This window comes from Marmota monax, unplaced genomic scaffold (genome assembly GCF_021218885.2).
Source record: "Marmota monax isolate L192 unplaced genomic scaffold, Marmota_monax_Labrador192_F-V1.1 WCK01_AAM20220418_F8-fsc00145, whole genome shotgun sequence".
Taxonomy (NCBI): Eukaryota; Metazoa; Chordata; class Mammalia; order Rodentia; family Sciuridae; genus Marmota; species Marmota monax.
The window spans coordinates 3,748,265-3,774,027 of NW_026695201.1; the positions used below are offsets into that span (position 1 = coordinate 3,748,265).

The 25,763-nt window shown below is 40.4% G+C and overlaps 1 protein-coding gene across 7 annotated transcripts; it reads right to left on the reverse strand.

Annotated features, from left to right (window-relative positions):
- Positions 1-878: 878 nt before the first annotated feature.
- On the reverse strand, positions 879-25,228 carry Slamf6 (SLAM family member 6). Of its 7 annotated transcripts, none has more exons than XM_046428967.2 (8): positions 25,122-25,228; positions 11,269-11,604; positions 6,846-7,109; positions 6,348-6,458; positions 5,964-6,002; positions 4,957-5,033; positions 2,609-2,680; positions 879-2,250 (listed from the first exon to the last, which is right to left on the reverse strand). In XM_046428967.2, the coding sequence occupies exons 1-8, from the start codon at positions 25,168-25,170 to the stop codon at positions 2,203-2,205; spliced, it is 996 nt and encodes a 331-aa protein (XP_046284923.1). In that variant the 5' UTR covers positions 25,171-25,228; the 3' UTR covers positions 879-2,202. The 7 variants fall into 7 exon arrangements, 6 of the variants coding, with proteins under 6 accessions (XP_046284923.1, XP_046284922.1, XP_058430087.1 ...); XM_046428966.2 differs by having other exon boundaries at positions 4,957-5,036; XR_006848415.2 differs by lacking the exons at positions 879-2,250; positions 2,609-2,680 and adding exons at positions 2,687-3,407; positions 3,709-3,913 and having other exon boundaries at positions 4,957-5,036.
- Positions 25,229-25,763: the final 535 nt, after the last annotated feature.

The window sequence follows — 25,763 nt, forward strand, 5'->3', positions numbered from 1 at the left end:
TCTTTGAAGGTAAAACTAAATTAATCAAAAGCAAAGAAAATGCAGCAGAACTACATATTCTGATTTTGGAAAGTTGTTTAACGTTAAGCAAAGCAAAGCAAAACAAAAAGCAACAAAAAAAGCAAAAAACAAAAGCCAATTGGGAAAATATTGCATTTTGGTTAAAAAGTTACTATTTTAACATGGAGCCATAATAATAGTTATCTTGGGGATTATGGAGGATTTTTGTTTATGGAATGTTTGAATTATTCACAATATTATATCTGTGAAAAAAGACACTCTAGAAAAGATATATAAAACAAACAAAAACAGGAGACACTTACCAGGAGAAGAGGAGCATTATTTTTCACATGGGGTAAAAGAATAGAATTCAAAAAACGTGAACAAAAGCAAGAAATGCGTTGGGGAAGGGTAAACAGCGCCCTTTCTCCTTTCTTATTGTGCTGAAGGTTGGTGAGGAGATTTTGTGAGTTCAGGAGAATGAAATTTAATGATAACAATATCGGTGAACTCCAACAGTTGTGACTGACATTTCTCAAGCTCGTTTGTGTGCTAGGCACTATGCTGAGAGTTTCAGGTGGATTGTCATCCCCTGGTATCTCTGGGAGATTGGCTGTAGGATCCCAGTGGATCCTAGATACCCATTCCTTGTATAAATTGGTGTAGTATTTTTATATAACTTATGCACATCCTCCTGTGTACTTCAAATAATCTCTATGTTATTTATAATATCTAACACAATGTAAATAGTTATTATACTGAATTGATTAAGGAATCAATCACAAGACAAAAAAGTCTGAACCTGTTTTAGTACAGATGCGATTTTTAAAAAAAAATTTTGAGGTATGATTGATCGAATGCGCAGAGGCTAAACCCAGTTACAGAGAGACAAACTGTATTGCCTTATTTAATTCTCACAATATCCATTTCATATTCATTTACTTATTAAAAGTATTTATAAAACATTTGCAATGTGCTGAATGTTAGGATTACAGTAATAAGGTAGTCATCATCTCTGCCCCCAAAGAATTCCCCCCCCAAAGGAGAAACAGAAATTAAACAAATACAAATAAATACTTGATGGCATATGGTAAATAAATGACAAGGGAGGTAGAACAAAATATTAAGGGAATCTATTTCAGATAGGGCGGTCTAGAAAGTGGTCTCATAGAAGCTGACATATTTAAGCCAAGACCTAAAGAACAGGAGGAAGAAGAAGGTCCTTGAGAAGATGTGAATGACTGAACCATGGAGAACTTTTTCCTCTACTAGAGAAGCTAAAGATCAGGGAGAGTACCAAGAGAGAGTGGTACTTGCTAAGTCTAGGAATGGACCAGATAATCCAGGGCCGTGCAGACGCAACTTCATTCTAAGTGCAATGGAAAGGCCTACAGGGTTATAAGCAGGCAAGTGAAGGATCTGATTTATATTAAGACACATTACTCTAGCTCTCTTGTTGAGAATTGATTGGAGGAGAACAAGAACAAAATTAAGAGAGCTGTCCAGAAGTTCTTGTGGTATTTCAGGTTGGAGGTGGTGATAGTTGGATATAGAATGGTGTCGGAGAGTTGGAGAGAAGTGGATTGAGTCCAAGGTATATTTTGGAGGTAGAGTACAAAGGGCCTGATGGTAGAGAAGCTGTAGTCAGGGAGAACTTAGATTCCTGGCTTGAGCAGTGGAGAGGACATATTGCCATTCTCCTATTTTTTCAGTCTATGAGACTATAACTCCAAGAGATTATGTACTATGTCCCAGGAGGTATAACTAGTAAATGGTGTACCAGGATATGATTGTGGGCCCATTCAAGTCCATACATAACCAGCATTGTATTCTCCCTACAATGAATCATATCCTGCTATTTTCTAAAGAGAGAAATGATTGTCTGCTGAATTATAATCTGTTGCCCATAACTCTTTTGTTTGGTTATCAGAAAAAAGTCAATGTGCAGGTATGTTATTGGAAGAATATTTTTTGTCCTGGAGTGGATTGGGAAATGTTATTTGAATCACACTCTGGAGATGATGTTACTCCTTAGGTGTCTGATGTAGGTAAGCCAGATCAAGTCTGAAGGACTGGAAGCCATAATGCTAGATATTGACTTTCTGTTGCCAGTTGGAAAATCAAGCTTCCTCTCTTTGTTCTCTCCTATGGGATCAGGAAGAGTGTCATCTCTGAATTTCTCTGAGGTATATTTCAAAAAATTTATTGGATGTTGTTAAGGGCAGTTGCCCTGGAAGAAGTGGTCTTAGTCTGTGGGAAAAAAAGAAAACACAAAGTAGGTTAATAGAGACTAGACCCACAGCTTCCCCACCCCCAACCCCAAGTCTACAGATATAGGAGGGGACGGGCAGACAGATAGTAGGGATATTGATAGCATAAGTGGGATTCAGTTACAACAACAACAACAACAACAACAACAAGTAGTTTGAAAACTCAAGTATGGATGATGACCCTAATGCAAGATAACTTCTCAGATACATTTTGGATGTCCTGAGACTTTCTGTATCTTCCTGGTATTTTGGGAATCTGTAAAATGGCCCTTTTACTTTATTTGCAAGATCATAAGAAAGGGTAAGAATATAAGAACATGAAGCAATCATGGGTTTACCTCCCTGGAATGATTAATTGTGGAGTAAATTGTAATGGAGTCCTGTTTTGTGGGTGCTGGGATTTTCATTTCCTGCAAAAAAAAAACAAAAAGCATCATATGCATTTGGCTCACACAGAGACAAAGAGGTTCATGCATAGGTATATTCTTGGGGAAAGCAATGTGATAGAAGAGGGAATATGTCAAAGTTCTTTAAGAGGAAGAGCAAGAAGTGTGTTTAGCAGGAGGTGATGGAGATCAAGCCCCACCAGTTCAGACCTGAGGAGTTTTAATGGCTTTTCCTGAGCCCAAAACCGAAGAGCAAACCAGAGGCCTCAAGAGAGAGAGAGAGAGAGAGAGAGAGAGAGAGAGAGAGAGAGAGAGAGAAAGAGAGAGAGCCTTGTATGAAGAGAGGGAACCATTCTCATCCTGCATCTAACTCTCCTTTCCTCCATCAATTTTTAAGAACGGTCTGTACACCAGAGTTATTGTATTATATATATATTTTTTTGTCACAGATTTTCACTTGTTATAACTGGAGTAGTTCACTTTGCCTACTCCATTTGTCTCTGTCTTTATAACTGCCTGGTCACCACATCATTAGGAGTCTTCTCAAGCATTAGGAACTGGTAGATGAGGAACACCTGTCCATAAGAATGCCTCTGTCTGAAATATGCAGTACAGGAGCAGCAGCAGAAGTCCACAGTCCCCATGGGGCTGGGGATGTGGCTCAAGCGGTAGCGCGCTCGCCTGGCATGCGTGCGGCCCGGGTTCGATCCTCAGCACCACATACAAACAAAGATGTTGTGTCCGCCGGAAACTAAAAAAATAAATATTAAAAAAAATAAAAAAAATAAAAATAAAAAAGAAGTCCACAGTCCCCTTGAAGCACCTGCTTTAAGCTATGACACTTTGAATTAATGAAGGAATATTTAGAGAATTACTGAAACCTCAGAAACTCTCCAAAGTACCACTTATTCCCCCCCCCCCCAAAGAAAAAGCTAATAAATTGGCTGGAGGTTAGTTTGAGGTTTTGTGGACAGTGATTCAGCTTGCCTTCAATAGGAATTTGGAAAGGCAATTGAAGAAGCAAGAGTGTCCCTCCTCTTCCAGGAGCCTACTTTAGAAATGCCTGCAAGGCCGTGGATGAGGAGGACTTGCTTGGGGAATCCAAGATTTCTAGCTGGGTCATTGCTTCCACCATTTCAAAGAGGAGAGCTGCTCATGGTCTTGGCCTCTCAGGAGGTATAGCATCACAGGGTGGCCAGTACCTTGCCAGGGAATTCTTGCCTTCTGGGAGGGATAAGCCTCCTGAGTAATTAAAGTCTAGAATAATTAGTGAAGAACAAAAGACAAAGAGTCAGAAAGGACCGTTTTAAAGAGTTGGAGCCCCTGAGAGGTCCAGTCCACACGGGCACTGGAGCTAGACAATTAGAAAATGGCTTTACATCAAAGGCAAGGGTAAGGTTTCAAGGGTGGAGTCTTGCATCCTGACATCTTGCAGTCAGCAGGTTGAATGGCATCTTGGCAGGTCAAACCAATCTCAGGGGGCTGTGCGTTTGGGTGGGATAGCAGGTCACCCCATCTCTGGTGCTGTGTGGGACCAGGCATAGTGGAATAGGGCTCACATGTGTCTGGGCAGTCAACCAGAGGAAATGTCCACTGGAAGTTCCCAGACACCAGATTATCCCATTCACTAGTCTGCGATGAGCAATACAGTCCACATACAACTCACAGGCGACTCTCAACAGTATAGTGTTATTTAGAAACGTGACATATAGATGTTTTATTTAGGGGGTGGTGGAAACAGCAGGGACCGAGGAGTTTCCAATGCTCCACCAAGGCCTTCCCATTATGTTGGTAGAGGAGAGGAGAGCTGCTCATGGTTTAGTCTCCCCTACCGTGGAGGGGTTGAAGATTCTGGTCCCTCTTGCCCTCTTGAGAGACTACTTCTGAGCTCCCCTAACATCTCTACAAGCTTCCTGCTATGGAACTGTCTCCATGGAAACACTCAAACTCAGTGGAACTCGGATCCATCCTGCACATATTAATTGAGTGTCATGCTAGCCTATAGGAGAACAGAAAAGAAAATCTAATTCACCCTTTCTGACAGCTTGTAATTTTACCGAGGGGACAAGACCTACTGAGGCACCCAACAGAGAAGAGCGGAGAGCCAAGAAGGAATAAATGTTCACTGCGGAAGCAGCAGACCCTGGAAAGGTCTTGTGCTGTGTTTGCAACCCCCGTTGTTGCCCTCTCCTCTCAGTAGTGGATGTCAGCCGTCAGGTGATTTGTGACTGTGATAAGTTTGTGAGCGATTCCTGTAAAAAACAGCCACAGTGATGTAGTATGAATCTAAAAGGACTCACCAGGTTTGGATACGTGACCTGTGCGTACACGGTGCTCCCTGGAGAGACTGATGTGCACTCTGTGTTCTGTAGAGGCTCTGCTGTTAAGACAAAGAGGCACCATCAGTGGCAGAAGGACTTTGGGACTGCTTCTCCCAGTACCTTGCCTTTTCCGACCACTTTCTGTCCCCAAAGAGGCAATTGTCCAAGCCTCCCCTTTCCTTAGGGCTCACTTGGACAGTTTTGGGTTGAACCAGAACCTTCTTAATCATGTGGTTTGTTTCTAACCGCCTCTCTTGAGCGGGGAGTGGTCTTGAGGTGCCCTTGGGCTTCAGAGGTGTCCTCGGGCTTCGTGTGTGAATGACTAAGTATCACTATCTACAGAAGAGCTGGAGATGCTGTGAGCATAATGTAACCAATTATTTCCCCGAGGAAACATTATTAACCCTTCACAGGCCCTTAAGGTGAGTTCGATTATATTAGAGATGAGGAACCGCAGGCCCCCAAATCTCCACTGACTTGTGTGAAGTTACATGGGAAGTGATGGAACAGGAACTCGAATGTGTGTCTTCTGACCCCAGTCCTCAGGCTCTTTCCTAAGCATGATATCTCGCATCTCTGACTCAAAGCCAGTTTGAGCCCAGAGCCTGTACTTGCATCTCTAGATCACACTTTCTTTTTCCACCATGTCTATCCATGGTCCAAACCCTGGTTAACCAGCAGTTATGCAGTCACAGGCAATTTGGTTTTGAGTCTTTGATGCTCATTTTTTTTTTCTCTGCTCAGAATTTTCTGGGTGCAAATGGAACAGGCTACCAGCCCTTTCACTAGAGCAAACTTATGCATCAGAAGGGAGGAGAGGGACTCCGATCTCACTAACTGTGTGAGGTCCATGGTATGTGCTTGTGAGCTTGCACCGCGGGGTGCATCTGAGTAGTGACATTCTGACTTCCTGCCAGCCTCCTTCCTCTTTCTGTCGTCTTTCCCTGCCTGCTTTATGATCAGCAGTTTAAAGTCTGGGTGCTCACCAGGATGCTGAGTTTGCTGAGTATGCAAAGGGAGGGAGCCTGAAAAATAAATAAGGAAATTGAAATGTTTGAGAGAGGCCTTCTTATCCCCCACCCCCAATAGGTGCCTCTCTAGAGAATGTGGAGGAAGGGGCCCCAAAGGAAGGGTAGGTGGGCAAGTGGACCCTGAGGCGGGCTCCTAGTTCTCCCAGTAGGACACCTCCTTTAGGATATTAGCAGGTGCTCGGTCCCACCCCTAGGATCGTCCCTGCGTAGCTGAGCTAGGGTTTGCTCGCTCTCCACCCTTCACCTGTTTTCTGTAAGAGATTCTTAGCAATCAGAGGCCCCAAACTCTAAATACCTGCAACCTGGGAGGAGAGACAAGGAGGGAGAAAGTACACCTGCCTGTTCTGTTCTTCCAAGCCCGTGAAGCCAGTGCGCACGCAATGGCGAGGAGAAACAAAGCAACCAGAATCATAATCAATGTTCTGACCCAGTTTACATTTTTCTTAACACCTGAAAAGGGAAAAAAAGAAATGGAACTTCTTTAGACACCTAGAGTGAGTACTAGAGTGTTTTTCTCGGGGCCTTCACAGAGTCTCTTGGGTTCATCTGTACCCAGAGTTCTGGGACTCTGGCAGGATCCTGGATGGTGAAAGCCCTGCTTTCTGAGTCCTTCCCCCCTGCCCCCCTCAGAGAAGGGCTTGCAGAGGAGGAAGGAGGAGGGAGAGACTAGGAGGTAGTGAGAAGCACAGGGCCCCAGAAGCTGCCTACCACCCCACCCTTAGCTGCTGTTTGGCTGTCTCCCACTGCCGCTGTTTTGGGAATCTTGTAGGGTGTTGAGCACATGGCACACCCCACAGTTGCTCAAGGCTCTTAGAGACACCTGAGGCTGACTGTTACCTGTGCAGAGACTCTGGGCAGTGACTAAGGATGATAAATTGCTGACCGGGTTCTCAGCTATGCAGGTGTAGTTCTGTTCACTGGAACTCATGGGGTCCCAGGAGATAGTGAGGTTTGGTTCTCGCAGAGAGCTGTTTTCTGAGAGCTTCCACCCGAATGAGACAGTATCATTTGGATTCTCCAGAGAGCAGGTCAGGTGGATCTCACAGGTGCTATTCCCAGACAGTTGAGTGTGATGGGTAACTTGTAAGTTACTCAGTGGTCCTGTGTACAGAGAAGAGACGTGGGTTAAGGATGAATGACTCAGTTAAGACTGCTCTAAAAATTTTTCATTGCATTTATGTTTTGATATTTCACTTCTGCTGTATACTATGGCCTGTATACTCTAAAAGACTCTCCTTGTATCATCTAATTGATGGTAGGAAAGTCTGGGGTGACCAATGAAAGAGACTTCAGTATGAGACGGAGTAACTGGAAAGATAAATGGGAAGGGAGAGACTATCTGGGTAATTTGAGACTGGTCTCTCTACCTTTCTGGGCTCCAGATTAATCCTTGGGGCACCTTCTGATCTGTGAACAATAATACCTCTCATAAAGACAATTTAGAGACTGGGGAGCACATAAATGCAAATATATTGTCAATTTTTAAAAAAAATTATTTTGTAGTTGTAGATGAACAGCATACCTTTATTTTATTTATATATTTTTTTATGTGGTACTGAGGATCAAACCCAGTGCCTCACACAAATGCTAGGCAAATGCTGTGCTACTGAGCTACAGCCCCAGCCCTACATTGCCATTCGAATTGACATAAATGCAGAAATTTCTGAGACCAAAGACTGGAAAGTGTTGCCCAGAGAAGCAGCTGTTGCCTCGAAGTGGCAAGGAACCAGTGGAGACGTGAGAGCAAGACAAAAAAAGGCCCTAACCTAGTCTTGACCTGGGAATAGAAGTAAAGGTGATTCCACAAAGAACAGAATGGCTCTGACTCTCTGGTTAGAAGAGATTGAGTGGTGCTTTAAACTTAATTAACCGAAGGGTGGGGGTGTAGCTCAGTGGTAGAGTACTTGCCTAGCATATAAAGGGTCCTGGGTTTGATCCCCAGCACTAGGGGAGGGAGGACTTAACTGAGAAGTTATGGAATTAAATGTACTTATAACTTGCTAGAATGGAGTTCTTGTGTACTGAAGGAGTGTTGGATTTGGATCCAAGAAAATCTGGGATAGGATCATGGCTTTATTGTTTGCTGCTCACATGACTATGGACAGATTATTAATATCTCTAAGTTTCCTTCTCTGGAAGATCAGGCAATAGTATCGACTTCTCAGGTAATTATGAGCATTAAGGGAGACAGTGCCTAGCACAGGGATGACAAATAGATGGCATGAATGTCATGGCTTTTGTCCATGGCTGACCTCAAAAATATGTCCTGTTACTTTTTCCCATGTAGCGAATATACACCTGTCTATTTGACATTTACACCTGGATATGAGTATATCACAAACTCGGTATATCACAAAGTCTAAAAGGACTTCTGTTTTTCTGTCTAGAATCTATTCAATCTGTACCCTTCCCCCATTTAGGGATAATAATTTCATTCCCTTGGGCCAAAATCTCTGGCATTATCTGTGACGCATCCCTTCATCTCATACTCAAATCAAAAAAGTTCTGGTGACTTTTCCTTAACATATACCCCGAATCCAATCTCTTCTCACTGCCTCTGCTGCTACCACACTGGTCCAAGCCAGCGCCAACTCTTGCCTGACTTATTGCAATGGCTTCCTTCTTGGTCCAATGGCTTCTCAACAGTGTAACCAAAGGTATTCTTTAAACAAAGTCAAAGTCATATTGATTATTTGCAAAACCCTCCAATGGCCCTCAATGTCACTGACAATAGAAGCCAAAGTCTTTGTGGTGACTCTCAGGACCTTACAATGTACCATCCCCTTATTTCATATTCAGCCTCTTGGATGTTCTGTGAGCATGCCAGGCACAGGGGAGACTTGCTAGGTGTGCTCTTCCTCCAGATATCAGAATAGTTCACTCTCTCACTTCAACAGACCTTGCCTCATATTTCAATGAGGCCTATTCTGATCACGCTCTTTAAAATGGACTCCTGCTTCCTGGCACTCCTGAAGTTCCTTATGCTGTTCTAATTTCTCCCTTTTCCCCATAGAACTCATGGCTTTCTTACATACACTTGTTTATATATTACATGTATTATTTATTACCTGCCTCCATTCCCTATACAGAATGTCAGGGGGCGGGAGGGATCTTTGTGTGTTTTGCTCACTGATGTATTTATTCTAAGTGGCTAGAAGAGTACATGTGCATTATTTATGGTCCACATTGACTCAGTAGATAAACCTAACAAGACTTCAACATCTTTTTTTAACACTAAACTCTGGTTAGTTACTCTCCATTCACTGGTATTGGCTTATAACATTAATCTCTGCCATCCTTATCCTCATGCCGAGGGACGATTGGTCAATATTGAAAAACAGATCTATCTATTGCATTTTGGAAATTCCTTTTCACTCTTTGTAAAGCGAATTGCTGTAGCTTACATATCTCTTTGTGTGTGATCTTTTGAAGGAGAAATAATACGAACTAAAAAAAAAACATTTAGGGTAAAAAGCCCTGGAAAGGGATTGGCATGGAGTCCCAGGAATGCGGTTGTTGCAAGAGAATTCATGCTTAGTTTTCTCCACTGTGTCAGGACATTGTCTCAGTAAATGTTGGTGTGGTGTCTGATCTTGGGCTCTCCATAGTATGAGTCTCACTTCTCTTCAGGGTCTTAGCACTGCCTTGATGGTCACTTGATGATCAGGGAGGGTGATCTTGTCTATAAAGGCTAAAGATACATCCCAGAACCTATGAATATTACCTTATTTGGAGAAAGGGCCTTGCAAAAGGAATGTAGTAGATAAGGAGGTAATCCTGAATTTTCTGGGAGGCCCTAAATCCAATGATGAGTGTCCTTACAAGATAAAAACAGAGGGATATTTGAGACAGACGAGGCAAAATCACAGAGAAGAGAGGAGTGATGTGGCCACAGAGACAGAGAGTGGGACGATGAGGAATGCCACCAGAAGCTGGAGAGAACAGAGTTTTCTAAGGGCCTCCAGTGGGAGTACACTTCTGACCACAGCTGGATTTTGGACTCTCAGTCTTCAGAACTTTGAAAGAATACAAATACATTTCTGTTGTTTTGGGTCTGAACAACCTCAGAAAATGAATACCTTGACCTGGTACCATTTTGCCCCTTTAGTTGGAATCTCTTGCTGAGAATTTTTCCAGACATCCTTTTTTCCTCCTACAACATTTACCTGTTCCATGTCATATTATTTCAAGAACATGACTTTGACTCATCTAACATGAGAGACTCATCAAATATCCAGGGACTGTGCACTAAATGTTTATGAGTGTCCTATTTGTAGAGAAATTTTAACAATTTTTTTTGAGATAACATCTCTTAATCCAAAGGCTTCCAGATGAATTTAAGACCTTGTGGGATCTCTGATAGGTAGTAATTATACAGTCTCAGTGGTCTTTAAAGTTGCCTAGTCTGGTGGCCAACTTAATGCTTGAACCCCTTGTAAAACATCTCTGGGAAGTGATTTTTTGAAAAATAGCCTAAAGTCATTTTTGGCTCTTTGAACATCACTGATTACTATATATATATTTTTTGATATAAACTTATACATTATCTCATTACAGTTTCCTTAATTCTATGTTGAGGATATTTTCACTGTTTAATCTTGGGGAGGCATTTTTTCCCCCTAAAGGTCAACATGAGCCATCTGGGGAAAATATTGTTAAAGGTCAAACAACATTGACAGAAAAGACTTTTCTCTTTATTGCCTCACCATCACAGAGCACTTCCTAGGTAGACCACTGTTCTGCACACAGACCCCTCTATTGGGTTATTCTAGGCTTTGGGTAAAGTGAAGTATTGTGGCAGTCTGGTTAGGTGGGAAGTGCTATCACATACCATCTCTGTGACTGTAGGCAAGTTCCTATATAACCTTGTGACCAAAATGATGCCTCAAGCAAAAGGGTTGCATCTCATGGAGACTTTGTGAGGGTCACATGCCAGATACATGTGGTGAACATGTTAACGGTATTATAAATATTTCACGTCCATCAATTATACTACATTTCTGTTTGAAGGGGCCCTTTTTATTGGACAGGGGGAAGGGAGGTGATGCTGAATGGACCTCCATAAGACAGATCTATTCTCAGCTCTGCCACTATTTGGTTGTGCAGTGTCATTGAGTTGCTTCTCCACTGGACCTCATTCTGATTCCAAATACCATCCTCTTTACCAGTAGACTAGAATACACACTTGTAGTCACATAGGATTGAAAGATCTAAATTTTTTTTTAGTACGTATAAAATGAAACCCCACATTTAGACTCACTGAAGATCCTCAGAGTGTAACAGGAAACCGTTAGAGAAGGTTCTGTGTTTATCTGGGCTTCGTAGAATCCTGCGTCTGTCATCGTCAGGTTGCTGAGATGCAAGGAGTATGTCTGGGTGAAGTTTAGTCGCTCTTTCCAGTTTTTAAAGGGCACCAGGTGTTGTGTCTCTCCTAATTCATTTAGGTGTATGTATGCTACGTTTATTCCATTGTAATTCCAGCTGATCACATTGGCTTTCTTATCCGCAGGAAAGTTCAGGAGGAAAGTTACTGACTTCCCCAGAATCCCGTTCACCATCCTTGGGGGAGAGGTGCATCGTGAAACTGCTGCATTCCCTGTAAATACAGAAGGAAAGGGCTATAAAACCGTCCAAGGCAATCTTCCAATTCCTGTGCCTCTTCCTCCATCTCTGCCAATCTGTTAGAGCTTTTTTTTCAAACTGAAGCCCAGAGAGAAAATGGGGAGAGAAAGGGTTAGGAGTCTGACAGTGGATAATCACAGCCCCAGTGGCTCTACCTCCAGCAAAACATCTGGCATTCTTGGTGGGTTGGCAGATGACCCTGGCCCCATGCCCACTTCTACACTAGCTGGTCATTCCTGGGCCATGACCATACTTCATTATCCCAGCCCCTGAGTTTCGCCAGCTAGCCAGGCTGGTGACCTGAGCTGGGTTCACAAGAGCTGGCTACACCAATCACTTAATAAAATGGCGAAGAAAGCTCGCAAGCACACAGAAAATACCTTTTCTAAATCTAAGATGGCTCTCGACCTTAGGGGTCTGTTGGAAAGAGAGCAAGCCACCTGAATTCTTTTTATTTTTTATAGGGGGTGCACACAAAAGGAGGTTTTCAATGGAATGTTCTTTCCAAATAAGGCAAGGGGGCAGGTTTCAAGGCGTTGAGTGTGATGTCTTGCGGTCAGGAGATTGATCGGCATCTTGGCAAGTCACACCTGTCTCAGGTGTTGTGTGGGAACACAGGCATAGCAAGAGCAAAGTGCACATGTGGGTTGCATGGCCCAAAGAACACGCAACAGTTGTGTTGCAGGCCAGTCTTCCCATATGCTCAAATGTGCATCGCTCACATACACAACCCATGGATGGCCCGTGACGCCTGAGTCCTTAGGCATCAGGTGGTGAGGGACATGGAACTACATCAACTCCCTGGCACAGACTCCAAAAACTTCAAGTCTTTGCTGATGAAGTATAATTACAGCTGGACATTTACTGATTGCCGACTGTCCATATAGTATGCTTGCTTAATTTAGAGGATTAATAACAGATTTACTGCATACATAGTTTTCCACATGCATTATTTCATTTGATGCCAACTACAATTCTTTGAGGCTAATAGATTGGATTATTATTTCTACTTACAAATAAAACCTAAGACACAAAAGTTATCTAGCTTTCCCAGAGTTACATGGCTCAAGAATAGTAAATCAGCATTCAAACCTAGGTCTTCTGACTTCAACTACTTTTATTATTTTCCTGCTCTCAAAAAGATTTCAGCCTAGGGGCTGGGGCTGTAGCTCAGTGGTAGAGAGCTTACCTCGCACATGTGAGGCACTGGGTTTGATCCTCAGCACCACATAAAAATAAATAAAATAAATAAAGTAAAGATATTGTGTCCATCTTAAAAAAAATCTTTAAAAAATATTTCAGCCTAGTGATTGAGGAGTTAAAACTGATAAAAAAATTTTTAAAGTAGCATATCATGGATGCATTCTCATAAACCTATTTCAGAGACCCAACATTTGAGCCAAAAGAGTGAAAAAGTCTTGATTCTTAAAGACGATGTTTGTGTCAATGAATAAGTAACCATAATCAGGGCTTCTTGGGATCTCTTATGTCTCAGGAAAGGAGCTAAGTGTGTGTGTGTGTGTGTGTGTGTGTGTGTGACACTCAGCTCCTAGGGGAGCTTGCATTTCTGTTTCCTTTCCTGAATTGTCACATGGATTCCATGCTGCCATCATCCATTCCCCTCTGCACTACATCTTTCCCATCAGTAATTCAACTCACTGTAATTTGTGGTCATCTTCAGCCCTGATCCCTCTGGGAATCACATGGGTGAATATCACCTGCCAAATCTTTTGTTTTATCTTGGGGTTTATTTATTTATTGACAAGCAAAATTTTGAGCCACATTCAGTCACACACACACACAATGTTATGATCCCATTTATGTGAAGTTGTAAAACAGGCAAACAAATCTATGCTGTTTCCTTTGGGAAGGAGCGAGGTGAATAGAAGGGAACATAAAGAGGGGTCTGAGGGGCTGGTGATGTTTTGGACCTTGACCTGTGTCTGGCTATATAGGCATTCATTGTACACTTCATTGAGGTAGTAATGAGGATTTGTACAGTTTTCTCTTTGTATTTAGAAAAAAAAAATAAAACAACTACACATCCAAAATGAAACCTAAACGAACGAAATAATTTCAATAACCCATAAAGACTAAGTGATCTGGCCATTTTTCTCTTTTCAGTCTAAATTTCTGTAATTCTCCTTTGTTCATTTTGCTTCAACTTGCTTGGCTATTCTTCAAATAGACCAGGGATTTTGCCCTTGTAATTACCACTGCCTGAATATACTTCTTCCAGGTAGGTATACAACTCATTCTTTTGCCTTCATAATGTCTTTAATGCACATGTTCCCTCTGCAAGAGGCCTTCTGTGACCATGCTTTCCTCACTATCAACCTCCACCCATACTCAGCTGCCTTTGGGTTTATTTCTCTCCATAGTACTTACCATGTGGTATATACCAGAACACACAAATGTGCATTGGTTTTTCTTCCTCCCCTCCACTGAGATTTAATCTTCATGGAGGCAAGCTTTTGTGGTGGTTTGAATCTGAAATGTTCCCCAAAGCTCATGTGTTAGAAACATGGTGCCCAGGTGCAACAAGGTTTGAAGGTGGGTCTTTAAGCAGTGATTGGGGTCGTGAGGGCTCCATCCATTGATAGCGGAATGGACTATGGGAGGTGGGACCCAGCTGGAGGAAGTAGCACACTGGGGTAAGGGTTGATCTATTTCCCAGACCCCTTCTCCTTTCTCACTCGCTCTCTCTTCCCTCGCTGCCATGAGCTGAGCACCTTTCTTCCTTTGCATCCTCCCACCATGATGTTTCGACTTGGAGCTGGTCAAGCATGGACTAAATCCTCTGAAACTGTGAGCCAAAATAAACCTAAGTTGTTCTTGTCAGGTATTTTAGTCACAGTGGTGAGAATCTGACTCACACACAGGATTTTCCTGTCTTTTCCACTGTGGTGAATATTTGTGGAGTGAATGGATACATCTCTATCCCTCCTCTTGGGGGTTCTCTGTCCAGGATGTTAAGCTAAATTCTTCTTGGTAAAGACACTAGATTTATCTAGTGGCTCAAGTACTTACTCACCAGGAACTGTGCCTCCCTGGCATGGCATATTCCTTTAAGTTCCCTTGCTTTTATAGATTACAATAATTAGTTTATTTAACAAGTTATTTATTCTATTATTTGCTCAGTTCTATGCTAATTCAGTGAGTAAAAATTTAGAAATTAGGGCATGCAAACCATATTTATTAGTCTGCGTTTCTGTCTCTTTGTTGTAATTATGAGATTATTTTCCTCCTTTTTCCATAAACTTGAGAGAAAACATTATGCTTATTTTCTCTGGATTCCTAGTACTTAGCACAGTTTCTAACTCAATAGATATACTTGTTTCCATATTTCACCCACTGGATGATATGTTTCTGAGAATATGAATAATGTCTTACCACTTTATTTCCCCAGAATCTGGTCCAGGGGATTCAGTGAAGGCTAGGTAGGTTGAGATTAGAGTGTCATTTCTGAGAGGAAGCCAAGATAGGGTTCAGGAGCACAAATAGAGGCATCAGTCATAGTAAAAAAAGAATGAGACTAAAGATCTCAAGAGATTTAAATGTAAAAAGGGCAGTAAGATTGAGATATTTCACAAAGATTGTCTTTAAAATTATAAGAGAAGGAGATCTGATAGGTCCAGGAAGAAGATGGATGCACCTGGATCATTCTCCAAAATAGATCATAGTTTAGGTTGCAAAACAAATATCAACAAATTTTAAAAGACTCAAATCATGTCTTCTCTTATCACAAAGGAATAAAACTAGAAGTCAAGAACATAAGAAAAATTGGAAAATTCATTAATGTATGAAAATTAATCAACACTGTCTAAAACAACCAATGAATCGAAGAAGAAATCACAAGGGGAATTAGAATGTATCTTGAGACAGGAGGAAATGAAAACACAGCATACCAAAATGTATGGGATGCAGCAAAAGCAGTGCTCGGAGGGAAATTTATAGCTGTAAGTGGTTACATTAAACATAAGGAAGATTTCAAGTTAACAATCCAGTTTTACACCTGAAGGAACTAGAAAAAAGGAAAGCAAACTAAACCAAAAGTTACCAGAAGGAAGGAAACAATAAATACTATAACAGAGATAAGCAAAATAGAGAATAGAAAAATAATAGAGAAAATAATGAAACCAAAAGTTGGTTCTTGGAGAAGATTGGCCAAGAAAAAGAAATTGACAAGGCTCAAATTACTGAAATTAGAAATGAAATTAGGGACATTACTGTATTACTTAGATAAATAAAAATGATGATAAAAGAACACTATGATAGTTGTATACCAACAAATTGGATAATATAGATGAAATAGATAAATTCCTAGAAACACACAAACTATCAGACATATGAAGAAATATAAACCTAAGAGAACCTTATGATAAGAAAAGAGATCCAATCAGTAATCAAAAATCTCCTGACAAAGAAAAGCCAGATGAGGCGAGGATCCAGGATGGCGGGCCAGAGGGAGGCAGCATTCTGTGTCACTTTGTGACCTGGGATTCAAGCTGTGAGAATACTGCTTCTCTGCAAGTGATATTCCTGCTCCCACACAGGAATCATGGTCCTGGGCCCTTCCAGGGCTCCAGGTCTCAGTGACAGAGTAGGTCTCCCAATGACTTGCCTACACAGGACTACCAGGTACCTGAGTGAGACCACTAGTGGCAGCAGCATATGCACGGAACTTTGGCCACCCACCTGAGCAGAAATCACCGAAGCTGCTCCCATGCAGGACACTCGGCAGCTTCCCACGAGTAGGAAATCCAGCCACCACTCTCGTGTGAACCCCCATCTACCAACATGGGGCTCCCCTGGTCGCTACCATCTTGGGACTCTGCAGCAGAGGGGATAGTCCCCTACAAGAAGTAGCCTGCCTGCACCTGGGAACTTCATCCAGGCTCTGAAGTCAGCCAACAGCCATACACTGCACTCCACAGAGCTCGACTCTAGCACCATCGCCTGGATCATCCCACCTGACCCAACACCGCACCCCTGAAAGCAGGTGCCTCCATCTTGGGCCACCTTCATCACCATCTTCAGTAAGGGCAACTCCCAGTTTGGAGCTCCGGCTGGCCGGGTGCCCAGTTTCTAACTCCCCCCCTTCCCAGCAGCTGCTACCCCGGCACAGTGACCCCCTGATTTCCTTCACCATCCTGAGCGTGGAGATACCAGCTAAACAACAGAAGACCCCAGCTATTGGACGAGAAGGGAAGCAGGAAAGATACTGATCTCCAAACAAAAGAAGCCCTGTTTCTTCCTCAAGATTTTTTTTTTCTCTCCTTTCCATCTCTATTCTCCCACCTTGCCATCCCCAACATATGTGAAATCAAGTACTTTGAATGAATTAAGATTTTGAGGACTGGGATGTCTGAATAGTACATTACAGTTGTGTTGTATTTTCTTTCTTTTCTTTTTTTTCCACCAATTTCTACTATTTTAACATTTTTTATTTTTCTTAATATATATGTGTGTTTATTTTAGTACCCTTTACTGTCTTTCCACTTATTTGTCTATCCCAAATTACTTCTCCCTTCTCCTGCTACTAATCTTCCTCTTTAGAGTTCTCTTTCACATTTCCTAAGATATAATAACTCTATATCCTTACCTCCTACCTCCTCAGCATATCATTCTACTCCTCACCCCCGGTTCTTTGTCCACCATCAGAAACTGTAAACCCTTTTTACAAACTTACTGAGTACATTGTAGATGATAATTGAATCCACCATTTCTGTGCATTGTGACCAAACTGTAAATGTCTTAATAGTAAACGTTTGTTTTAAGAAATAGACAGATACTACCCTACATCCTATCAGATCATGGAATGAAATTAGAAATTAGTGATAAAATAAAAAATTAAAAGCTACTCCAACACCTGGAGACTAAATAATATGCTACTGAATAAACAATGGGTTGCAGAAGACATCGAGGAAGAGATCAAAAAGTTCTTAGAGGAGAATGAGAACACAGATACAACATATCGAAATCTTTGGGACACTATGAAGACCACACTAAGAGGAAAGTTCATTGTATGAAGCTCATTCCTTAAAAGAAGAAAAAGTCAACAAATAAATGACCTAACATTTCATCTCAAAGCCCTAGAAAAAGATGAACAAATCAACACCAAAAGCAACAGAAGACAGGAAATAATTAAAATCAGAGCTGAAATCAAAGAAATGGAAACAAAAGAAACAATTTGTAAAAACTGGCAAAACAAAAAGTCGGTTCTTTAAATAAATAAATAAATAAATAAATAAAGTTGAAAAACCCTTAGCCATGCTAATGAAGAGAAGAAGAGAAAAAACTCAAATTACTAACATACATGATGAAAAAGGAAATATCCCAACAGACTACAGAAATACAGAAGATAATTAGAAATTATTTTGAAAACTTGTACTCCAATAAAATAGAAAATATCAAAGATATTGACAAATTTATAGGGCCATATGATTTACCCAACTGGATCAGGATGATATGCACACTTTAAACTTTGTCCATCATCAGAATGAAATAGAAGACGCCATCAGAAGCCTACCAGCCAAGAAAAGCCCAGGACCAGATGGGTACATAGCCGACTTCTACAAGACCTTTAAAGAAGAACTAATACCAATATTCTTTAATTTATTTCAGGAAATAGAAAAAGAGGGAGCATTTCAAAACTCATTTTATGAGGCCAATATCACCCTGATTCTAAAACCAGGCAAAGAAAGAAAACTTCAGACCAATATCTCTAATGAAGTAGATGCAAAAATTCTCAATAAAATCTGGCAAATTGAATACAGAAGCATATCAAAAAGATAGTGCACCACAATCAAGTGGGGTTCATCCCAGGATGCAAGTTTGGTTCAACACATGGAAATCAATAAATATAACTCATCACATCAATAAACTTAAAGATAAGAACCATATAATCATCTCAATAGATGCAGAAAAAACATTTGACAAAATACAGCACCCCTTTATGTTCAAATCACTAGAAAAACTAGGAATAACAGGAACATATCTCAACATCAATAAAGGCTATCTATGCTAAACCCCAGGCCAACATCATTCTAAAGGGAGAAAAATTGAAAGCGTTCCCTCTAAAAACTGGAACAAGACAGGGATGCCCTCTCTCACCACTTCTATTTAACATAGTTCTTGAAACACTAGCCAGAACAATTAGACAAAAAAAAAAAAAAAATTAAAGGAATACAAATAGGAAAAAAGAACTCAAATTAGCACTATTTGCTGAAGATATGATTCTATGCCTAGAAGACCCAAAAAAAATCCACCAGAAAGCTTCTAGAACTAGTAAATAAATTCAGCAAAGTAGCAGAATACAAAGGCATTTCTGAATCTCAGTGACAAATCCTCTGAAAGGGAAATAAGGAAAACTACCCCGTTTACAATAGCCTCAAAACAAACAAACAAAACCTTGGGAATCAACCTAACAAAAGAGGTAAAGGACCTCTACAACAAAAACTACAGAATGCTAAAGAAAAAAATTAAAGAAGACCTTAGAAGATGGAAAGATCTACCTAGTTCTTGGATAAGTAGAATTAATATTGTCAAAATGACCATACTACCAAAAGCATTATACATATTTAATGCAATTCCAATCAAAATTCCAATGACATTTCTCATAGAAATAGAAAAAGCAGTCATGAAGTTCATCTGAAAAAAAAAGAGACCCAGAACAGCTAAAGCAATCCTTAGCAAGAAGAGTGAAGCAGGTGGCATCACTATCTTAAACTATACTACAGATCTTAAACTATACTACAGAGCAATAGTAACAAAAACAGCATGGTATTGGCATCAAAACAGACTGGTAGACCAATGGTACAGAAGAGAGGACACAGAGACAAACCCACAAAATTATAGTTATATTAGACAAAGGCACCAAAACATACATTGGAGAAAAGATAGCCTCTTCAACAAATGGTGCTGGGAAAACTGGATATCCATATGCACCAAAATGAAATTAAACCTCTATCTCTCACCATGCACAAAACTCAACTCAAAGTAGATTAGGGACCTAGGAATTAAACCAGAGACCTTGCACCTAATGGAAGAAAAAGTAGGCCCAAATCTCCATCATGTCAGATTAGGCCCTAACTTTCTTAATAGACTCCTGTAGCACAAGAATTAAAACCAAGAATCAATAAGTGGATGGATTCAAATTAAAAAGCTTCTTCTCAGCAAAACAAACAATCAGTGAGGTGCATAGAGAGCCTACAGAATGGGAGCAAATCTTTACCACAAGCACATCAGATAGAGCACTAATCTCTAGGATATATAAAGCACTCAAAAAGCATAATACCAAAAAGAAAAAACAAACAAACAAACAAACAAACAAAAAACCCAAAAAACAAAAACCAAGTAACCCAATCAATAAATGGGCAAAGGAACTGAAAGATACTTCTCAGAAGAGGACATACAATGAATCAACAAATATATGAAAAGATGTTCATCATCTCTAGCAATTAGAGAAATGCAAATCAAAACTACTCTAAGATTTCATCTCACTCCAGTCAGAATGGCAGCTATTAAGAATATAAATGACAATAAGTGTTGGCAAGGATGTGGGGAAAAAGGTACACTCTTACACTGCTGGTGGGACTGCAAATTGGTGCAGCCAATATAGAAAGCAGTATGGAGATTTCTTGGAAAACTGGGAATGGGAACCACCATTTGACCCAGCTATCCCACTCCTTGGTCTACACCCAAAGGACTTAAAAACAGCATACTACAGAGACACAGCCACATCAATGTTTATTGCAGCACAATCCACAATAGCTAAACTGTGGAACCAACCTAGATACACTTCAGTAGATGAATAGATACAGAAAATGTGGTATGTATATATATATATATATATATATATATATATATATATATATATATATACACAATGGAATATTACTCAGCAATAAAAGAGAATAAAATCATGGCATTTGCAGGTAAATGGATGGAGTTGCAGAATGTAATGCTAAGTGAAGTTAGCCAATCCTCCAAAACCAAATGCTGAATGTTTTCTCTGATATAAGGATGCTGATTCATAGTGGGGTTGGGAGGGGGAGCAAGGAGGATTACATAAACTCTAGATAGGGGAAAGGGATGGGAGGGGAAAGGAGGGGGCATGGGGTTAGGAAAGATGATGGAATGAGATGGACATCATTACCCTAAGTACATGTATAAAGACAAATGGTGTGAATATACTTTGTATACAACCAGAGATATGAAAAATTGTGCTCTATATGTGTAATATGAATTGTAATGCATTCTGTTGTCATATATAACAAATTAGAATAAAAAAATAAAAAATAAAAGCCAGATGACTTTACTAGTAAATTCTAATTATTCAAAGAACACCTGTCATTCTTAAACTTCCCCAAAAGAGGAGGAGAAAAACACTTCCTAACTCATTTTACTTGGCCAGAACAATCCTGATACCAAGGACAAAGATATCAGGCAAAAAAGAAAATTATATACCAATATCCTTTATGAATATTGATGCAAAAATATGCAACAAAATACTAACAAATTGAATCCAACAATATTTTATGGGGATTATACATCATAATTGAGTGAAATTTATCTCAGATAAGAATACCCACTTTCACTCCTTCTGTACAACATTATATTGAAAGTTCTAGCCAGAGCAATTAGACAAGAAATAAAAAAGAAATGAAAGGCATCTAAATTGGAAAAGAAGTACTATTTCAATTCAAAGATGGTATGGCCTGATGGATAAATAGAAAATTTATCCATCAGAAAAATTAACCAGAGCTAATAAGTGAACTTGGTAAAGTTGCAGGATTCAAGGTCAACATACAAAAATCACTTGTATTCCTCCATACCTGCAAGGAACAATCTAAAAAAAGAAACCAAGAAAACAATTCCACTGAACAATAGTAATTAAAAGAATAAAGTACCTGGCAATAATTTAACTAGAAAGATGTATACACTAAAAACTAAAAAAAATTCCTGAGATATATTAAAAATAAACCCGAATAAATGAAGAGACATTCCATGTTCACAGATTGGAAAACCATATTAAGATGGCAATACTGTCCAAAGCAGTCTACAGATTCAATGCAATCTGTATTAAAATTGCAGTGACTGTTTTTCATAAGTGAAAAAGTCAATCTTCAAATTTACATGGAATTGCAAAAGGTCCCAAATTCATATGGAATTGGGAAAGGTCCCAAATAGCCAAAATAATATTGTAAAAGAAAAACAAAATTAGAGTACTTGCACTTCCCAATTTCAAAACTTATATATATATAACTATGGTAATCAAAACAGTGGAGTGCTGTTATAAGGATCGACATATAAATGACTATATGGAATAGAATTGAGAATCCAGGAATAATCTCTTCAACAAATTGTATGGGACAACTACAAAAAAAATGAAGTTGGACCCCTACCTCTCACCATTTGCAAAAATTAACTCAAAATGTATCAATTACCTAAATATAAGACTTAAAACTATAAAACTCTTGAAGAAAACATAGGGGTGAATATTAGTGATCTTGGATTTGGCAGTGAATTCTTAGATGTAATACCAAAAGCACAAGCAACAAAAGAAAAAAACAGGTTGCCCAGAGCCATCCGTGGACTGTGTATGGACCAACATCATAACCAGTGAATAGGAAAATCTGGTATCGGGAACTTGCATCTGCAATCCTGCTGGTTAAGACCGTCCAGATACATGTGAGTGTCTATTCAGCTCTGCCAGGTTACACCCAGCACAGGAGGTAGGCTGACCTGTGGCAGCCATCATCCCCAACAGACTCCCAGAGCCACTTTTGAACTGTTCTGTTCCACCTCCCACCAGGACTGGAAGAGACAGACTATCAGGCGTTCTGCTTTAAAAACTAATTCTAACCTTGTCTCTTATTTCTTCACTAATTACTTCAGACTTTAATTTTCTCAGGTGGTTTATCCCCTCCTGCACAGGAAGAATTACCCTGGTGAGGTGCTGGCCACCTCGTAATAACAGGTAAATTGTACTTCATCAAAATTCAAAGCTTTTTCTTCCTGGGCGTGGTGGCAAACACCTGTGATCCCAGCAGCTCTGGAGGCTGAGGCAGAGGGGTCGAAGATTTGAGGCCAGCCTCAGCAATTTTAAAGCTCAGAGGAGATATTACATCCCAAAGTTCTAATCGTTCCTCATCACCCATCCAGAGCACATCCATTTGTTTCCTCCACCCCAGTGCCTTGCTTAGTTTCTTCCTAGCACAACGCTGGGTAATAATGTATACGTGCATGTGAACATGTAACCGTGTGTAAGGTGGTAGCATAGTGAAGTGGCTGTGGGCACAGCTTCTGGGGCCAGGCTCCCTGAATCTAGCCCTGGTAACCCCTGTTTGTTTCCTGGGCCCTGGAACATCTGCATCCGTTTCCTGCAGACACAGCTGAGTGTGTTTCTCTTTCTACCCCTCCTCCTGTAGCTGGGTGAGTCTAAGCTAGTCACTTAAGTGTTAGGTACCTTCTTTTCTCATCTGGGAGGTGAGAAACTGTATATTTCATAGGGTTGTTATTAGAAATATCCACAGAAACAGGGAGAATGAGAGAAGTTTTAACAGGAGGACATTCCAAATAATTCATAGAGGAGTTCAATTTCTTTTTCTTTTTGGTACTGAGGATTGAACTCAGAGGCACTTAACCACTGCGCACATCCCCAGCCTTTTTTATATTTGATTTAGAGACAGGTTCTCACTGAGTTGCTTAGGTTGGCTTTGAACTTGCAATCCTCCTGCCTCAGCCTCCTGAGCTGCTGGGATTACAGGCATGTGCCACCACACCCGGAGAAGAGTTCAATTTCTTAAACAGGGAAAAGTGAGGTTAAAGCTTGAGTTGCTGGTCCCAGATCAAGAAGTGACTCTTGAATGAACGAAAGAATTCTCTTTCTGCACCTTCTATGTATTTCTCAAGGTTTTATCCTAATTCCACTTTTCCCCTTGGATTCATTGGTAATCTCTATGGTGTTAACTCTCAAGTCGCCATTCACAGCCTTACCCCTGGTCCCAAATTTCCAGCTGCTTTCAGTAACATCTCCTCGTGGATGTTACACTGACATCTTAAAATTAATAGGTCCCAAAATGAACTTACCTTCCTCCCCATGGCTTCTCCCTGTTCCCCAAATTGTCACCTTTTTTGGTTGTCCTATCTGAAGTATGACCGCCCTCCCCGCCATATTTCTATATGTTCTTTCTCCAATTGAGTTATTTCATTTTTATCATTTATCAATATCCAAGGTACTATTTTACTTGTTTATAGTTTGTCTTCTTGTCAAAATGTCAGTTCCACAAGAGCAGGAAGTTTTGCCTGCCCTGCTCATGATGTATCCCAGAAATTGGAACAGTGCTAGGTATTTGGTAGATGCCTGATGAATATTTTTTTTGGATGACTTAACAAAATTCTCTCTTTTTTTTTTTTTCATTGCCAATTAGTTTAGTAAAGTCTACATCGGTGGCATCTTTGTTTTCTCTTATGCTACTGACCGGTTCGTCCAATGGTCATTGTTTCTCAGAAGTATTCAAGAGCTTTCCAAGTGACGGCTAGTGAAATTTGGGTGTTATTTAAATGAGCTTAGCCTCAGTTTCTCTATGTTAAAATGGGGCTATCAGTAGTATAAATTCATGGAATTGTCAGGAGATTTCTAAACGTGATCCACATATAGCTCCTGGTCCAGTATCTGAAATAAAGTAAGTACTTCCTACATGCTAGCTTTTGATCAGCTACTCCCAGGCTATACCTGGGAGCTTCTTGCCTGGTCTCCTCTCCTTGAACACTGAACTTCAGTTACAATGAACTACTTGTGGTTTCCCAAGCATGGAAACCACAAGTAGTCCATCACATATATTCTCTATGTGATGGACAGCCAGGAACAATGAGAAGGCTACATTGAGTAAGTCCTTTCTCACTGACATATGAAGCATTGCTGGGCTAGCTAGCTAGCTCCTGATTTGCATCAAAGAAAGGGGAAGCTCATGTATCATTATTATTATTATTTTTGCCCTTGACAAAAAAGAACTATTTCTGTTTGGGTCCCCCAAACTCAGGGTACATGAAATCATAAGTTTTAAGTATTTTAGATGAGGAGAGTGAAGCCCAGAAAGTATAATTAACTGACCTAAAGTTGCACCGTAACCTGGTAGCTGAACTGTAGAGGATTCGCTTTCTTGATCTAAGTTCTCTTTACAGTACAACATGTTGGTCATAATCCCCAAACAGTCTTAACTCACAAAAGCCCAATTTCACAAAAGCCCCCTGCAAACACATCCCTTACAGGCAGATTCAGTTGTAGTTGTTACCCCCAAAGCCATCTGCAGCCTTTATCATTCAATGCACAGATAAGGTGGCAGTTTAGAGTTAGCCACCGTGAATCCACCTGGTCCCTCAGCAGAGTCAGCCATACAGCGGTGTCTACATAATTTAGGTTGAGCAGACTGCGCAAAAACAAGGAGTCACTCAATGACAATGTGGGGCTATGTGGATATTTACCTGAGCTTTCGCAGAAGACAATCAGGAGAGATTGGAACAGCCAGAACATGCTTTCAGAGGTGGAGACCCGTGCTGAAGACACTGAGGGAGTCAACAAATTGAAAGTATCTCTGGGAAGACTGACTTCCTGTCAGAGACGTGGTATGGCTTTTTTTTTTTTTTTTTTTTGGTACTGAACCCAGGGGCATTCTACCATTGAGCTGCATCCCTATCCCCAGTCCTTTTTATTTTTTTTTATTTTGAGTCAGGACTATCACTAAGTTGCTGAGGCTGGCCTCGAACTTGGGATCCTCCCACCTCAGCCTCTGAGTTGCTTGGATTGCCGTTTATAATATTATAAACCAGTTTATAATATTAACTCTTAAAAATTTATGAAAATGTATGTAGTAGCCTAATGTGCACTTGAGAAATTATGTGTTTGCTGTATTTCAGTGGAGTAGTCTGTATATATCTGTTAGGTCCAATTTGTTTGTAGTGTTGCTCAAGTACTCTGATTTCTGACTTTTTAAAAGTTCTTTTTGTTCCCCTCTCAGCATATTTAGCATCATGGTTTCAGACTTTATCTGATAAGTTTGATGTCTAGGTTTTCTTAGGGACAGTTTCTGTCAATTTATTTTGTTTCCTAGAATGCATTCTGATTTT

Bases quoted from the DNA above. Each gene is read 5' to 3' on its own strand.
- Slamf6 (XM_058574102.1), bottom strand. From the start codon at position 25,170: ATGTTCTGGCTGTTCCAATCTCTCCTGATTGTCTTCTGCGAAAGCTCA. The intron at 11,605-25,121 runs GTAAATATCCAC...CTGTATTTACAG, and splicing joins TGTCTTCTGCGAAAGCTCAG to GGAATGCAGCAGTTTCACGA. The intron at 3,914-4,956 runs GTGAGTCCTTTT...TAATTATTCTAG, and splicing joins AGGTCACGTATCCAAACCTG to ACTTTAATTACTCAGGAGGC.